This window comes from Aplysia californica, unplaced genomic scaffold, assembly GCF_000002075.1.
Source record: "Aplysia californica isolate F4 #8 unplaced genomic scaffold, AplCal3.0 scaffold00013, whole genome shotgun sequence".
Classification (NCBI taxonomy): domain Eukaryota; kingdom Metazoa; phylum Mollusca; class Gastropoda; order Aplysiida; family Aplysiidae; genus Aplysia; species Aplysia californica.
Window position 1 is genome coordinate 180,361 of NW_004797283.1, and position 18,325 is coordinate 198,685.

The window sequence follows — 18,325 nt, forward strand, 5'->3', positions numbered from 1 at the left end:
TTTCTATTAGGGATTCTCCTACAGACTTGTAATTTTGTCATCGTCATAACAGACGTTTGAATTGTTTGCCTAGCAAATTTGCAATGTAAATTTTGCTAGTAGTCTTCATGTTCACAATAAATGTATCCTTGATTACAAACTGAGTCTTGTTGGTGGTGAGTTGTTTGTGGAAGGGTGTCTGGTGTATTGATTTGTCCTTCCACCTTCCGCGCGGAGGGTACAGGATCTGAATCCCAAAAGGGGAAAGATTTTATTGTTTCTCCATCTGTCTGCTGATGAGAAATACAGTTGTGGGTGGTTGGCGGGTGCTTTGGTGTGGTTTGCTCCTTCTTTCCTATCAAACAACTATCGTCTTTATCTCTCCTCCTCCTTTTTTATGTTTGTTGCTCTCTTGTCTTCAGCACTTTTATGACTTTATTTGTTGCAAGTGCTGTAAAACTCTTACTTAAAAAAAGAAAAACAGTTAAACCTCATTATGCCGCCAGCCCCACTTACCGCCACATTTTGCCAGTGAACAAAAAAGGAGCACCTCTATTAAAAATAGAATCTGCGCCTTTACCCTGCCATCCACCATCTGTCTGAGTTGCACGGTCCTTATATAAATTAATTAAAATGTTCCCCGCCATACCACCAGCAAACTAGCCGCTGAGGTGCTACCTACATATGGCGCATGGCAACCTCTCAGTTGCTTGATAATCTCTCTCCCAAGCCACCTCGGCCTGCCGGTAAAATACAGGGTGATCCCAAAAAAACTGAACAACTTGTTCCAGCAAAGTGGAATTATTTTAAAGGTTAAGACGACGTGTTTGCAACTTTTGCTATGGCCAAAGCCACCAATATTCCAGCCTTTGCAACCCTGCTGCAATCACACTCACCCATCGAAAAAGGAATTTGATAGGGATAGACGACCCCCCAAAAAAGGCAAAGGATAGAAATAAGCAGATGACTGACTTGCTCAAAGGTTTGTTTCAAGTGAGAAAATGAAGCAAACAATAGACTCCCTCTCTTGCCTGGGTACAATGTATCTGATGGCTAGAAATAAAGAATAAAGTAAATAATATAGACCAGTAAAAAACACAGAACAGAAAATATGAAACTCAAATCATGGTATGTAAAATACATGCTTTATTCCAGAGGAAATAAAAAATACATGACTGAATATCATCAACAGCTATATAAATTAATATGAATGATATGCAAATATTTTTAAAATGATATGGCAAAATATATCTCGGTGATCGTTTTTGTCTCTTGGGTGATGCTGCAACGGTTAAGTTCAACAAGGATGTATTCACATCCATTAAAAATACCACCTGATGCTTTCAGTGGCAGCCACTTTTGACAAGTATAAGATGTATGCCTACAAAATCCTGAGACATTCTAGCTGCTACTTCAGTTGCCATCCCTTTGTCTTGGACCACACAGCCTAGTCAGAAAACAAAAATCTCAGTCATTGTTTGTCCAAACATTGTCTTTCAAATACAGGACAGCTCGGCTGAGCTTAAATAACGCATATAAGCCACTGAATGTTCATATTTCAACAGCTGAACAAATACTAGTTTATTCCAAACTGACTTAGAAAGCTTAAACACTATACAATGTACTTGCATCAACCTTTTCCATTTGATTTCAATGACTAGCAAAGTTAATGCTGATATAAACATAATCCAATTTGACAAAGAAAAACATAATCACATCAAGCACTGAGCACATCTAATTACTTCCCCCAATCAGGATAATGTCTCTGTACTATCAACAATGAAGACGCTTAAGGCAAACCATATTATGAATTTTTGCAGTTTGAAGCAGACGTGAGGAAGATTTAAAGAAAATGGGTGACAATTGCTGTACTACCATTGGGTTTTTGTACACTTACATGCACCGACAATTATAAAGACAAATTTCATATAAAACTACACATCCCGACTTACGAAGATTGATAACAAAACAAATACAATAAGTTACATGTCTGTGTTCCGTTTTTTGTGCCTGAAAAAATTCTAGTTTTTCATACTCTGCATTGCATGACCATTATTTGTAAGCAAGCAAAGTTTTTGAAATCTTTGACATATCGTAGCGCAAGGTAAATCTTTCCCTACTGTGGAGGCTAAATCAGAGACTAAACCAAATAGGACAAGGAAAGGCTATGAGTTAGCCAGAGACAGAGGGAGAACAAGAATACATGTACTTGAATTCTTCAGAAATAATTTAAGCAAGAGCCATGTATATGTACACATAAACGTCTAAGGCACTTCAAAGTAGTCTGAGGGCACTACACAAAGACCAAAATATTTGAAGGACTTTTGAGGTTCATACCTCAACCAGTATACCTTTTCTCTCACTTTCAGGTTCAGAGATAAGTCTTTATGGAAGTTCTTGAGAAAAATTTAAACTCAGAGACTGTTATGGACCCAAGCCCAAAAAATAAAACAATGAACTGATGGAGGTCCTGGTAGATCCAGACACGCTAAAACAAAAGCTGAAGGCTCTCTATTGTTTTTTATACTTCTGAACAGGACCAAAGAGCTACTATGTCAGTGTTCTCTGCTTATGGAATCTGTATTTGCAGGACATTTTAGAGTCATTCATTTCACTGCATTGTACTTTCCAAAACCTCTTACAGAACAAGTTCACACATTCATGGGAGCACAAAAATGTGTGGTTCTCTTATGGAAACGAGAGAACAGTACTGTATACATCTTTGGTGAATTTAATAGGCACAGTGCTGAGAATACTGAAATGTTCGTATATCTATTGATGTACCACAGTGACTTTATCCATTGAAGTCTGTCTTCTTTATTGAAAAAAAAATCTAAGCCCAAAATTCCAAAACTGGGGCAAACAGTCCTTGCATAAAAGCATGCCGGCATCATACAAGTTGAACATACGGCTAGTACCAACATTATTTTTTGAGACAAAGTACATGTTCTAGAAATAAACCATAGGCCTTCATGATTGTTTAAGTCACAAAATGTCAAAAAAGCCTCTCATGTTTTCTTTTAAATGACCTTTTCCACAAGACTGATACATTTTTGCAAAGGAAGGAGAAGCAAATGATCATTGAACCTATATATGCAAGACAGGAACCAAACCTCCTCAAAAACAAGTTTCATTGAAATCTGTTGGCGATTTGAAAATGACTTGAGTAGACATGATGGAATGAGCAAGTCAGTCACAGTTGGGAAACCTTGTGGAATCTCACAAAATGTGCCCAGTTAATGATAATGAACTCTTGCAGTATATACTTAATACAACAACAAAAATACTCTCTTTATAATTTATACTTAGTTTTCTAAATTAACATAATGAAAATACAAACCTCTCAGATTTAGTATACCACACTAGTTTTTATAATGGCAATAAAATGTATAAGAAATATGAGGCTACAGTTATGTGTATAGTATAAAGATACAGTTGTTCTTTGAGGTTAATAGCACTCAGATAATAATATTGAACAACGCACTGAGCGTGAGTACTGTACTCAAGTGCTGATGGAAGCCACTTTTTTTCTTCAAAAAGACAAACATCTCACAGTCGCTCCTGTCTCCTGTCTAAACGACAAGAATGACCACTCAAAACGAAAATCTATGCAATACAAAAAGATGATGTGGCTAGGCATGCAATGCTGCTGTGGAGAGCTATGCAAACAAAAGATGGTGAAAAACAACAAAAATGACACAACTGACACATTAAAAATCAGTGAAAAATGTGTCTCATCTCACAACCAAATGACCAACCTTGACTATCAACATAATCATTGAATTTCTAGAATAAGTACAAACCCTTACTTTTGTTACAACATATTATGCTTTAGCAAACATAAACAGTCAAATACACAGAAAAAAAAAGGAAAGCAAAATAAGAAAAAAGGAAAACAGAATGAAAAAAAACAACAAACCCAAGAAGATAATCCAGTATAAAGTGGACAGCATTTGCACTTGTTCTTGTTAGTTTTTTTCTAATTTTTTTTGTCTGAATCAGTTCTTGACTTCAAATTCCTTTACTCCAACATGACTGTATTTGATTTTTTTAAAAGCATAGATGATCCTCTACCACCCAGAAGGAAACCTTTTCTTAAGTAAAAGAAACTTGAAAGACTTACTTGATGATGAGACATCTTGTTCAGAAGTCCCAACCTAACTACACTTGAAGAACATTAATGCGTTATATCCCATGATTGTAACTATAAGCAACACTAATTTCAGCTCAAAACAAATAAAAATACTTGATAAGTTTCAATATAATGAACTTTCTCTACGAGTATTGCAGGAATTTTTCTTGGAGAACAATTAAAGACCTCACAAAAATGTCAGAGACTGATGTGTGACGTATCAACAAAATGAAATCAACCACCAGACAGTTTCTGGAGATTTTGCAAGAAGGTGGGCAGTGTTTCGCTTCTTGTTAAAAAGCCCAAACATCCCACAAAGCATAAAACTTAAGTGCTCCCCTGAACCTACTAGCAACAAGATGTATTAAAACCATAGCCTAATTATAATACTTTAGGACAGGCTTCCTTCACTATGAACGATACACTGTATATTGCGATTGCGAGCAGGAAACTGGCAACTTTTTATGTTCATGTGAAAAAGAGAAACATCCACTCAACAGCAAAAAAGACAAACACAGAAAAAAATCTTCAGAGGGACAGTGAAGACAGTAAAAGAGAATATGTGTGTAGTAGTAGTATGTAGTATAGTATAAGGTTTTACGGCGCTCGCAACTGCTAAGGTCATATGAGCGCGCGAAACACAAGTTGTTCACCTCTGCGCAAGTTCACTTCACGACTAGAATATGTGTGTGTGCCTGGTGAAAGGTACCAAAAGACGCATTTTGAAGAATCCCGGTTTAAGCATTTTCATTTACAGAGATCATTTATGAACAATATGCTTTTTGAATTTTAAAGATATCCTCAGTGATATGGGTGATTTTTGTAAGGCAGGGTACGGAAACAAAGTTTTGAGAAAAATGGTTTTAAAGTTTCCCCTTTGTTTCTTCTTCAAATAGATAAATTTACGCTTCGAGACGACCTGACAACACATTCGCAACTCACAAACCAACTTAATTTTTTAAATAATTTAATAGAGGTTTCACGGCGCTCGCAACTGCATAAAGTCACATGAGCGCCAAGGGGTGGATGTCAACAGAGAAGTCTTTACAGGGAATCAGGCTTACTCTGCTCACCTCTCTAGCTTTAGCAGCACATAGTCTGTTTTGACTTTCAAGGCACCGCGGAAATAGCGGGTCACAAGAGTGTGACAAACATACAAAGGAAGTAGAGGAAAATGACAATAGTAAGGATTAGGAAAGAAAAAGTAGCAGTTCCCTGTTGTAGTTCAAGCACAGTTATGAGCATGACATTGTTGAATCAGCCCATTTACAATTCTAAAGTGCATAAGAACAAGAAATGTTCCCCCTTTGGGAATGGCCTAAAGACATTTCAGTCAGTGGCACTGCCCCGGGGGGGGGGGGGGGGGGGGGGGCCAACTTTTTAAAGCAGCTAAGATAACAGAACAGCTTCAAAGTGTTTAATTACATCTTCAAAACAAATTCACCTCCACCTGGAGCAAGAATTTTCAAGAAATTAGAAATTTGCAAAGGGCAGAAACAGACGATACAATTACAAGTTTGCTCTAAAAAACCCCGAAAGGGTGTCGATGCACAAAGCTTCGCTTTGTTTACATGTTCCAGATATTCATGCGTACTACTCGTCATTAGAGAGGAGACTGAATTACCAAAATTTTGGTACGCATTGTGATAGGGTCGACTTTATGAATGGACAAGAGAAACCATCTGCAGTGTTTACTCGGAAAACCAATGTTCTCACGCATTTTTGGGGATTATGCAATATACCTGGCGTTAAAAAACATCTCTAAAAATGTATTCTAAATGAAAAGAAACTCAAGTCCTTGTAAATATCGATATATTAATGGCTGAAGAATCCATTTTTAATGGAACTTAGTTTTTATCAAAAATTCTCTTTTTGACCTTTGAAGCCTGATATCTCGGTTCGAACAAATGCATCTTTTGGTACCTTTCACCAGGCACTCTCACATATTATAAACCCGTTCTGCCACTAATGACAGCCAAACACACACACACAAAAAATATTTGTTCCTAACCTTAAAGAGTAATTTGCTATAAGATAATAGGGCAATGGAGAGGAAATTTAGAAAGAAGGACGTGTCCAGTCCACAGGACATAATCAATGCTTGCATTCATTAGGGTAAGATAATATTCTGCCTCATGAATCCTCCAAAAGTATGCACATACAAACATTAACACATGAACTCACAGCAGGCAAAATTATGCGCCTTTTTAAGTCAACACAAGAATGTAAAACAAAATAATGCTCCAACAATGGGAGATGATTTTTTTGATCGATCGCATATTGCTCCTAGGATGAATATTGCACCTGGTTCAAGCCATAATTACAGACATATCATTCAGCTCAACACGACATTTCTTGCTGACACTTCGATCAAATACACACCAAGGTCAAACTAGTGAGTCCACACTGAAATGGAAGAGAATGATAGGCACTAGTTGAATCAAACAGTGCCATGGGACTCTCCCTATGACCAACTCGAGTCTTTGCCTCTAGAACTAATGTTTCCAAAACAGTTGAAGAGTAGATAGCTTGAAAAGGCAGCCATTTAGACGGAAGGGGAAAAACCCAACAGAGACAGAAAGAACACAGTGAACCAAAAGTCTACAGCTTCTACGGATCACCAAAAGTAACAAAGCCACACAAAAACATTATTTCACAACAAAAATTTTTTTTTAAAGGATTAAAAAAAGTAACGGAAAGGAGATGAGTCAAGTAAGGGAAGAGAGTGTCCCAAATGATTTCAAACTCTCTGTGTGTGAACGGCTTCAAATACAAAGGTGTCAAACAATTTAAACTGAGTTGTGCAAAGAAAAATCCAATCAGAAAAACTTGTGCTACCAACCACAAAAGAGCTACACACTCTCCAACACTAATAAATAATAATAATAATAATAGATAGCATTTTTATAGCGCATATCCCCGCTCAACAGCAGGCTCTATGCGCTTTACACTATATTATTACCCCAGCAGACCATAGAACACTCCGAAACATTCTCAGCTTCCCGGGAAGCATACTAAAGCTTACTTATTATTCTTGCAACAAATAAAACAAAATATGGAAACAGAAAATTGAAACAAAGCAAGCTGAAGACAATTTCAGACAACAAATGCATTTGTTATTTTGGTAGAAGAAAGGCACCTTGCCAAATAATGTTCATGTGGTACTGAGAAAATATAAGATGGTTATCACAAAGATGGAAAAACAAGGAAGAGGCTCCCACCACTGGCATTCTCTACCTACTGTCTTGTCTAAAGAACAGAAATACTGTGCCAACTACATCTTCATGCTCATAGGCTATGCTCTGAGAAAACAAGGACTTAAAAGATTATTTGAAAAAGGCTATACAATGGAGACTATACTGCAAACACAAATCATTTATCACACAAACAAATTAAGTTAGGTTTGACAAAATAGATACATCTTTGATATAGTGGATGATGATTTTGCAAGATGAATATAGCAGAGCTGCCAAAAGGGAAAAAAACAAAGGACACATTGGCCAGACTTGGCGGTCCTATTATAATCCTCAAACACATTCTTTGTTAATGTCTATGGTCAGAATCTACACTTAAAAACGCTTCCAGAAAAGGTTACTTTCAAGAAGGTCATATGAATTCAGTAATCCCATGACAAAGAAGAAAAAAATCTGTATTCAGCACAAGATAATTTACCACAGGCGAATTTGGAAGCCACAACACTTCCTTTCAAAAAGGCGTACAAAAAAGTGTGTTGGTAGACACTTGAGTTAAATGTGGCACTAAAGGACAAAAGATGTATCACTGTTACTGTCTCTTGGAACACATAGCACTTGGCAGCCCTGACATAGGCATCATGCGAGGTGAGTGTGAGAAATGAGAATCTATTTACATTAAGTACAAACTGTGGCCACGATGATGACAAAATGACAGGGACCACAAGCGTGAGGGCTGTAGGAGGTATTGTTAGTATAAATGCTATAACCAGTACAACACATTATGTGCTTATGCTCATCAGTCCACTCAGATATATATATATATAAATAGATTTATATAGATTTAATCTACTCTCAGAAACATGCAAGCAATCAGGCAATCACACAAATACAGCACAGGAGTATGTCGACGGCTCGGAATAAAACTCTGTCACATATGTCACTTTTCAAAATGATGTGTGGCAGAATCTTACACTGAGTAGTCAATCACATACATATAACCTGTTGTACAATCACACACACACATGCAAGTCCACATGCACACATGGCCAATCAAATTCTTAGCACACAAATGCATATCTACTATTTCAAACACACAAATACACTTTCTTGCTCTTGTTCACGCACGCGCGCACGCACACACACACACACACACACACACACACACACACACACACACACACACATTTACATCCAAACTCAAAACCATAATGACAAAAATATCAGCACCAAAAAGTGTGTAACAAAACTTGGGTATCTGCAGCCCTTCATTACTTTGTTCACATCTATCACAACCACGTCAATCAATCACAACGCCTACCACTGAGCTCCATATCTACCCACTTCGGCAACATAATAGAAGTCTCAAACTGAGATCAATACTTTCAGTTCTTTATACTCAATATATTTCACATAATATAAAACAACACAGTTTGCCATTTTATTGTGACAATGAATTTCCAAAGAAGACTAGTAAAACAGGCCACACATTCTATTATTCTTTCTCCTAAGCTTGATTGACCAATGACTCACAAAACTATCATAAAAACTAGCCCCGGAAAAAGATGTCAGTTTAAAGAAAGAACCCATAAGAATATCCCTTGCAAGATTCATTGAGAAAAAAATGTGATACAAATAGAAAAATACCATAAATTGCAACAACAAAAAAGTTACAATACTCTATTAAAAAATCCAAGCAAAAGATTATTTCTCTAAACCTTACATGAGACATGGACGTTTCTTTCACATTGGGCTGACTTAAACAGCACAAGTCTCCAAAAGCAAATATTCTTTTTCTGACCAAAATCATCACAATCAGATTTATTGAGAATTAAAATACCTGTCCCAAAAAAAAAATGTAGCATTCAACTTCACAGATCTCTTTATCAAGTTTTTAGTAAAACACAAACAGCGCGCAAAACATCAGTGACTGCTCTTTAATATCTACCACTGCATAAGTGACTCATTTTTACACCCCTGTCAAAAACTAAATTGCTCACTCAGCACAACAGATGAAGCTGGCCTCCTGATTAGCTTTTATAGTGTACAATTGTCTTTCCTTCTTCTGCGATTTCTCCATGCTAAAATTTAGTGACAATCAACAACAGACATGTCAACCTGCACTGAACTGATATTTAAGTACATTTCTATATTCAGTCTACAAAGAAGTGTTCTTCGCCTTTCTGACAGCCATATTCCACTTTCAAAAGTACTTTCAATAGTCAATTTCTCCTACTTTAGGTACAGACTAAAATTTGAACTTCGCACCAGCGGCTGACTTAGATATGCCTGCTCTTCTCCAACTTCCAAGGTGTCCATTTCTTTTACAAGTACAATGACCGCTACTATCATTCCACCTAACCAAAAGACCCCATGTCCTCTATGACCATGGAAGCGAAATGACTGAGAAACAAACCTCCAAAGTCATCTGCCTACTTTGTAAATATAAATTATGTACCTTGGAATGAGAGGCAAACACCATATCTCCTTCAAAAGCAGGCATTCCCATCCCCTCCCCCTCCCTCCCTGCGCTTTCAACAGTTGCTCAGAAGTGATTTATGCCACAGTTGAATCCCCTTGAGACTGCACCAAAAATTGTCCTTAAGAATCTGAACAGAATAAAGGTCTAATAAAACTATGTCCCAAAGATCACAGCACAAGAATATTCCTCTGAAAACAATTATGAAAATGACAAACCTTTTCCCAAACTCTCACTCTTATCCTACCTCATTCAGCAGAATGAGTAACACCCTGCCTAGGACAAAATACACTAATACGATGCCCTGGCACTACTTTATACATGCAAGTTAAGCCACACAACAAAAATCAGTCTATGTAAATTATCGCTTGTATGAATATTATTACCCAAAGACTGCAACAACAACCACCTACAACAACAATATGTTCCACTTTTCACAACCAAATCCTTGCTTCTATTACTTCTAGTTCTACCCACCAACTCATAAATAATACTATTGCTCCACCCTGTCACACACCCCTCCCACACACCCTTCGCCCACCTCTCCCCAGTCGTCAACCCAGACACACGCCCCTCCCACACCCGTCCCCCACCTCTCCCCAGTCGTCAACCCAATCACACACGCCCCTCCCACACCCGTCGCCCACCTCTCCCCGGAACAAAACCCTAACTGTTGGACTCTTTCTTCAGTGTGGCCACAACGGTCTCGTGTGCCTCGTACAGGTCCCGGATGCGACCGCCAAGTGCCTCCTGCAGACTGAGCAGCTCTCTGTGTTCTTGGTCCCTCGACGACCGCCCATCTTGCAACTGCCTTTGAGAGTCCTGCAGTCTCAGGTTCAGTGAATGGTTTTCTTCCTCTAATGCCTGCATAAAAATAATCAGGCACTCTGTTTTAAAACTCAGCATGTTTTTCATGCACATTAGTTTTTATTTAATTTTTTGTGTGTTTGTTTGTTTGAGTAAAGAGAAACACATCAACACAATAATGGTCATTCAGTACCAGGGAAAAGTAAGACAGGCAGACAGACAGAAACAGCGAAGGGAAATTTAAGAAATAAGACCCATCAGTGTGATGATCTCAAACCATCCACTTTATATCTTCATATTTTGCAAATTTTCAACTCATCTTGGGGGGGGGGGGGGGGGGGGAAACAATGAAAAGGGATTGGTACATAAAAATCTAAAGACTTTCGTTTAAAAGCTAAAAAAAAAAAAGGCTTTTATTTTGAAAGTTATGAAGAAAGACAAAGAACGATCAAGATAAATGTGTATGGCGCAAAGTTTGAAGGGACGACTGGTGAGTGGTAACACTCCAAAAGAGCTGCCCCAAAGACAAAGTGCTCTATGAGTGACTAATTTTAATTGTAGCACACAAAACCTTTTGACCCTGGGCCACCACAATGTCCTCAACACAGTCTGACCAGACAGTAAACAGTAAATCCCACCTGTATCCGGGCCTGGAGAGTTGAGTTCTGAGTGTCTCTGGCCGTCACTTCCTGCAACTGGCTGTTCAGCCTCTTGATCTCCTAACAATCCGTAGCAGAAGATGGGAAAAACAAAACAACAACAAAAATGATTACCTTTGTAAAAAAAACATGTAGACAATAAAAGTGAAAAACTCAACTTTTCACCATGATGATTATACGATTAATGTATCTCCTTGAATCCTAACAAATATATATTCTAGAATTGGGTAACACTGGAAAGCTGAAAAAAGCAGTTTTAGAAATCATCCCACATGCAACAAACAATTCAAACTAATGCAATACATTTATTAGTCACTAGTGCTGAGGATAACATAAAGCTATCTTGTCCATTTACTAGAAGTTACGGTCCAAACTTGTCCCTTATATCCTGCTGTGCGCTAGAGATTCCAGACTTCTAGTCCTCAAACGAACAATATATGGCATCTTCGTTTTAGGAAGGAGACAGGGTCTTCAAAGTGGCAAAGAGAGCAGCAGTGCAAAAAAAGAGATCTAATAAACTTTAGATGAAAAGGGGCATTTCCAAGAATTTGAATAGAATCATTTATATTTATACTTCAAGCCTACATGTTTTTTTTAAAGGATGTTCTCCTTCCCATGAACCATTTCTCCTTCTGCGACACATTTTGAATTGTCTTGCTGCATTGGACCTTGAACGTTATCTGCAGTATCCACAGCCATTGTTACAGTCAATAAGGTTGGCATACAGTCCTTAAAAAACAAGGCTAAAAATCAAAACTTCCATTCCATATCTGATCACATTAAATTTTTTACAATTTTACATTGTGCATCCTATTGTCAGTATGCAAATTTCAGCCAATGGAAAATCTGATCAAATTTCTTCTGAATAATACGCCTTGTTCAACTTGTTTCATTACGAATTATCTGCAGTTCAGACTGGTAAAATACACAGCAAAAAAACGCTTCTCATTAAAGAATGATGAACCACTTCAAAGTCTAGTGTCCTTTCAAAACAAAAGACAATGTATACCTCAGGCCTCAGGCCTGGCTCATCTTACAGCAATACACATGGACAATGACCATCACCACTTCTGAATTAAAAATGAGAGACACGGATTTCTGAGGAAAATTTCAGCCAGTTTTATCACGAATCAGTATAATTACAGCCAGCATACAGCCAGGGCAGCCTCTACTTTACTTGGCAACAACCTCAGTACTACCAATCCAACTTCAGACTTCCCCATGCTTTAACCATTTCACAGTGTTTCAGATAGCAACAAAAGATCACACTGTTGGAAAAATCAAAGTCAGACACGTGTTTCTCCCCAACAATGTCAGTGTTGAGAAGACCAAATTGCGGAATATATCCTCCAGCAGTGCAGGACACACAGAGCCCTAAGACATGAGAAGGTGGTCAACCCCATCAACATTACAGGAAAAGCTGTGCGGGCCAAATGAGGGGTTTTACAGGATGGCCTAGTATAATATAATGGATACTGGTCTTCAAGTATGACGCCATTGAGAAGAAGAAGACTTTCTCCTGCGGGTGCTCTGGCATGGTTTGCTCCTTTTCTATTAATTAATCATCTATCATCCTGATCTCTCCTCCTTTTCTTTGTATGTTACTCGATAGTAGTAACACTTCTATTTTTCGGCACTTAAATGACCTAATTGTGCTGCAAGTGCTGTAATATTCTTTACTAAAACACGGTCTCATCAGCCTCACCTCCTGCTTGTTGTGGTTATCCAGGCGTATGCGCTCAATCTGGTCGGTCAGCTGGGCCACCATATGGCTCTCACCTCCACCGCCTTTCTCCTGGTCCAGTAACTGTAGGGTTAAGGGACACATAGAGGGTCATCATTTAGTCTTTGGGGTAGTTTTTTGCCTTTTGTTGAATTGAAGCACAATGTCCCAATGTGTTGGAAATTTGTAACAAGTAACATCCCTAGCTAAGCTGCGAAGTGCAACATTTTCTGGCAACTTATGTAGTTCTTTACAACATGTTGCAACTGAATACTTATTTTCCCAAGCATGCACTGCGCTTTCATCAAAAACTTGAATACAGTGAACATGCTTGTGAGTATGTGTGTTTGTGTGTGAGCACATATCCATTTTTTTAAAAGCACAGGTAAAAAGAGTAAAGACAGAGTTAAGACAGCAAAGACAAAAAAAAAACCCAACAGCATAGCGAGAGAAGCGACAGAAAACACAAAACAAAAATCATAAACCAGAAAGGTCAACTGACAGGCTAGGACCTCACTGTGTGTGTGTGGTGTTAGGGAGAACTGACAAGCTATCTAGGCTATCTAATAATAATAATAATAATAATAGATAGCATTTGTATAGCGCAAATCCCTGCTCATCAGCAAGCTCTATGCGATTTACAATCTATACTATTACCCCAGCAGACCAGAGAGCATTCTGAAACAATCTCAACTTCCTGGGAAGCATACAGTGCAAGCGGCCATTTATAAGCGCTAAAACACTAACATACTGACAAGATCTTTCGCTGTCTAAGGCCGGGTACCCATTTCCACCTAGGTGAAGTGAGGAAAATTCGTGTAAAGTGCCTTTCCCAAGGACAAAACGTCAGGCCCGTAGCTCGAACCCACGAACCCGTAACCTCACGATTACGAGTCCGGTAGCCTAACTGCTAGGCCATCGACGCCACTTCTCTTCTATTGTAAAGTTGTAGTGGGTTTTTTTAGTGAGAGTAAAGAGAAGCACATACAATAACTAGTCACTTAGTATAAGAAAACGACAAGACAGACAAACAGAAAAAACAGGATGAGAGTAAAAAATTAGAATGTTCCAGTCGCACCCCCCAACCACCTGGAAGTTGTATTTTACAGACGCTGGCATGATTACAAACCCAAGTCACTAGTAAATTAATATCACAGTCGCAATGAGAAAAATGGAAGGAGACAACCACATTCAAGTGAAGTGGAAGTAGTAAATAAGGGTTGTAAAACGCATAGAGCATGCTGTTGAGAGTGGATATACGCTATGTACATGTAAATGCAATTACAGTGGAGTTCGCTTAAACCTAAATCTGCCGGACAGCCGGATTTTCTCTGTTTTAGTCCAGTTTTTGGTTTAGAGAGAAATGATAGAAGAAAAAGAAAAATTTGAGGATTTTATTTCCTTTCAGTTCACAACTGTTTTCCAATTAAACGTTTTTGGCTTAAGCGTACTCCACTGTATTTTTATTATCAAATCACACTAGAGTCATAACCGACTCAACAATCTGGAATATTCTGTCAGATGAAACAAAGGTATTGTATCACTTTGTTCTCACCCGCTTTTTTAATCTGGCGCTTTCTTCTTTATAAGCAGCGAGTTGTTTCTTCCACTCCTCCACATTGGCTGTGCTTTCCTGCAGAGCAGCCGTCAATCGGGCATTGTTGTTCTTCAGGGTCTGGAGTTCTACCTCCCATTTCTTGGCATTGGCAGAACTGGGGGGAGGAGATAGCAAAAATTATGATGTTGGCTGTATCTATTTATAATGACAGTGAACAGTTACATGCACTCTCAGGTGTATGAATGTCAGATAAATGTATCAACTTACATTAGTACAGTCAAACCTGTGTAAGACGGCCACCCATTGTCAAGGAGAAAAGTGGCCGTATAAGACAGGTGGCCGTCTTAGGCAGGACTGATCAAGATGAAGAAAACAAACCCTTTCTTTCTGAGGTCTCAACCGAAGATAGCCGCATTGTTGTTGTTGTTGTTGTTGTTGTTGTTATTGTTGTTTTCGCTGGGTTTTTTTCTTCTTTTTTTCTTTTGTTGCTGCTTTCGTGCAAGGGTGACAAAAAAAACGAAATGTGTCAGACAGGGAGGACCGAGTGCTATGGTAAAACAAACACATGGGTCGCCACCACTCGGAGAACGAGCGACGCTTTTGTCTCAAGTTCATGTTGACGTCCATTGTTACTTTGTTACAGACTGGGTAAACAGTGACCACTCATCTCACTTACGATTTGTGTATGAGTTCTGGGCGGGGCTTATAGGTTATGAGGGATCACACGCTTACCTCAATGGCAGCTGAAAATTTGTTACCTATTGGGGGGCCTACGCAACATGATCGGTTGGAGGGACTACCTAACAACAACGACAGGTGATTTAATTATGACGGCTCGCCAAAACACCAGGGGCCAAAGTACAATTTATGACAAAACGTAATGGAGTCACTAAGGTGGCCGTCTTAGACACGGGTTATTGCTTTGTGTGATAAGGGTTGTGTGTTAAAATATGGTGGCCACGGCCGCGTTGGACAGGTGCCCGTTTTACACAGTTAAATTGTATAGAAAAAACGCAAGGGGGGAAATGGAAAGTGGCTGTTTGTACAGGTGGCCGTCTTATAGAGGTGGCCGTCATGGCAGGTTCGACTGTACTACATTCTAAAATTCCAATAACAAACATTATTGGCAATAAAGAGTTCTCCAACTCTGAAAAAAGAATATAAATATAGATGATAGACCATCTAAGGCATAAAATGCATTTAAGACAAACATGAACCTTTGATCAATAAAAACAAATTCTGATCATGATTTATTCCCAAGCGTTTAAGTTATGTAACAAACTTTTCAAACTATGAATACATTATCTCATCCTGTAGTGAGCTTTACCTCTGTGCCAGGGCCAGTTTGAGCCGGTCATTCTCATACTTGAGCTGGGCCTCCGTGGGGGCATTTGCTGGATGACCATTGCTGCCTCCCTGAGTGAATGAGTTCCTTCGTTCTCGCAGATTGCCAGAGTCACTCTGCAGAGGACAGAAAGCACATTTAAAAACTCCATTGTCATGATTCTTCAAACTAAAAAACACAATAAATAGAAACCACTAAACAATGGGCATGGAATAATATCAAGAGGTTAGCCCAGGATAAGGAAGGGTGGAAATTATTAGTTTGTGGCTTATACTCTGATGCAGGGAGAGAAAGGCAGTGATGATGATGATGATGATGAAGATGACGATGGTGATGGTGATGATGATGATGGTGATGTTTTGATGATAATGAAATTGATGACAAGACAATGGGAAAGAACAGTCTTTCACAATGACAACTCAACAATAATAAGAAGGTGCACCAATGTTGTAGTTGTTTCTGAGTTCTATTTACAGTTACAGGCGAGTCCCTCTAAAACAAAACCGGCCATATTTCATTAGTACAGATCACACCAGAGCATCCAGTAACCACCAGCGCAGCATACTGTCAGCAATGACAAAGGAAGTACTATTCAACACAAACAAAGCAACATCTAACAGACAGAGTTGAAACCCTCACCTGTATAGAGGACAGGCTGTTGGTGCGTTGATGCAGATGCTGACGTCCCATCTGTGGGGAGGGGGCGTGGTTGTCCACTGCGCCATTCACGTCCCCTTGCTTGAGTTGGGCCGCTTGTCGGGTCAGCTCTTTGATCTCCTTGAACTTTTCTATGAACTGAGTAAAAAAAAAAAAAAGAGATGTTTGTTTGACTGTAACGAGAAGCACATCGACACAATGATGGTCATTTAGTGCTGGGAGAAAGTAAGACAGACAGACAGAAACAACAGAGGGAAAGTGGTGCCTTCCAACCACCCGCTATCAAAAAGAGAAGAGTGTCATCAATCACAGAGCAATCAGCTATGTGCACAAAGTAGGCATGATGCTTGTTGGTGTAAACAGTCAAAACTATCAAAGACAGCTCCCATTATCATAAACAAAAGTGGCCGTCTTAAACAGGCGGTCGTCTTAGGCAGGACTGGTCAAATTTTAAAAATAAAAACACCAAAAAACAATTCCCTTCAGGACCAGAGGCAATCACAGACTTTGGACAGCTGCAAGACCCATTAAAATGTTCCCAAGTGGTCAACTTGGGTAAACAGTGAGCAGACCAGAACCCGTGCATTTGCAACATGCTGGTCAGCAATTGGTTCCTTCATATGACAGGCTAATAAAACATCGTGTGAATAGATTACAATGGCTTGTACACAGTGTCAGGGGCCAAATTTATGGCAACATGTCAGGTGATAAGAAATGTAGATGGCTATCTTGGACGAGTTCTTTTGATTGTTGGTTGGTAAAATACAGTGGCTGCATCCACGTTGGACAGGTTATGAAGTTATCGTTTTAGGAAAGGCCATTATATATAGAAAAAAGACACATGAAATGGAAAACGGCCATTAAAACACAGGTACTTGTCTTATACAGGTAGCCGTCAGGACAGGTTTGACTGTAGATGCATGTTTACACAATAACCATCATCAAGAGCAAGAAAATAAGTAAGACAGACAACAGAACAAACATAGATAGCAGAAGGAAAGAAAAGAAGTAGGACCTACTGATGGCGCCCTCCAGCGACACACGATATTTCAAAGGCCACATTTTGCAAGGAATCAGTCAGGGTAACAAAAATACAGAAGATTACACCTGAATGCTCACTCACCATCAACAACACTGAGTATCTGAGTGTATGTTTGTCCTCTGCTATTTCCATGGGCACATCTTTCTTTCTTTTTTTTTGGTTTTTTAGTGAGAGTTTTACAGCACTTCCAACGCAATCATGTCAATGCCGAAGATTAGAGGTGTTACTAGATAGTAACAAGACAAAGAAAAAGAACGAAGAAAGAAAGGAACGATAGACATTTGATAAGCAACATCACAACACCAGCCAACCACCCACATGGGCATACCTGATGACGGAAGATGGTAAAGACCCACAATTGAAAGAGAGGCTCATCGGCACCATAATGTTCAATCAGTGTAAGAGAAATGCAATGTAGACAGAGATAAATTTGAGAAACAAACAGAAAGAAAGAAACAGGACCTGCAGGAAAAGTCCTCCAACCATCACCATTAAAAGTCAATAACATTGCTAAAACACTTGGGACTCAAACAGAACTAACCCACAATCTACCCAGAGCAGCCTTGTTTATAAGTTTTGGTGCCAAGATTTGTACTCTTTAATTTTTCGTACACTTCTCTGAGAGTGAGTGAGTGAGTGTGTGTGTGTGTGTGTGTGTATGTGTGTGTGTGTGTGTGTGTGTGTGTGTGTATGTGTGTGTGCATGCGTGTGTGAGTATGTGTGTGCGTGAGAGAGAGAGAGAATGTGTGTGTG

The 18,325-nt window shown here is 39.0% G+C and overlaps 1 protein-coding gene across 1 annotated transcript in view; it reads right to left on the minus strand.

The window, feature by feature from the left end:
- Positions 1-7,209: 7,209 nt before the first annotated feature.
- The window catches only part of LOC100533272 (homer protein homolog 2), a gene marked incomplete in the record, with an annotated part of 38,144 nt that continues 27,028 nt past the window's right edge, over positions 7,210-18,325 (minus strand). The window contains 6 exon segments of the mRNA XM_005090116.3: positions 7,210-10,645; positions 11,227-11,307; positions 12,953-13,054; positions 14,526-14,682; positions 15,856-15,989; positions 16,513-16,668. Of these exon segments, the coding sequence (XP_005090173.2) occupies positions 10,448-10,645; positions 11,227-11,307; positions 12,953-13,054; positions 14,526-14,682; positions 15,856-15,989; positions 16,513-16,668 (828 nt within the window).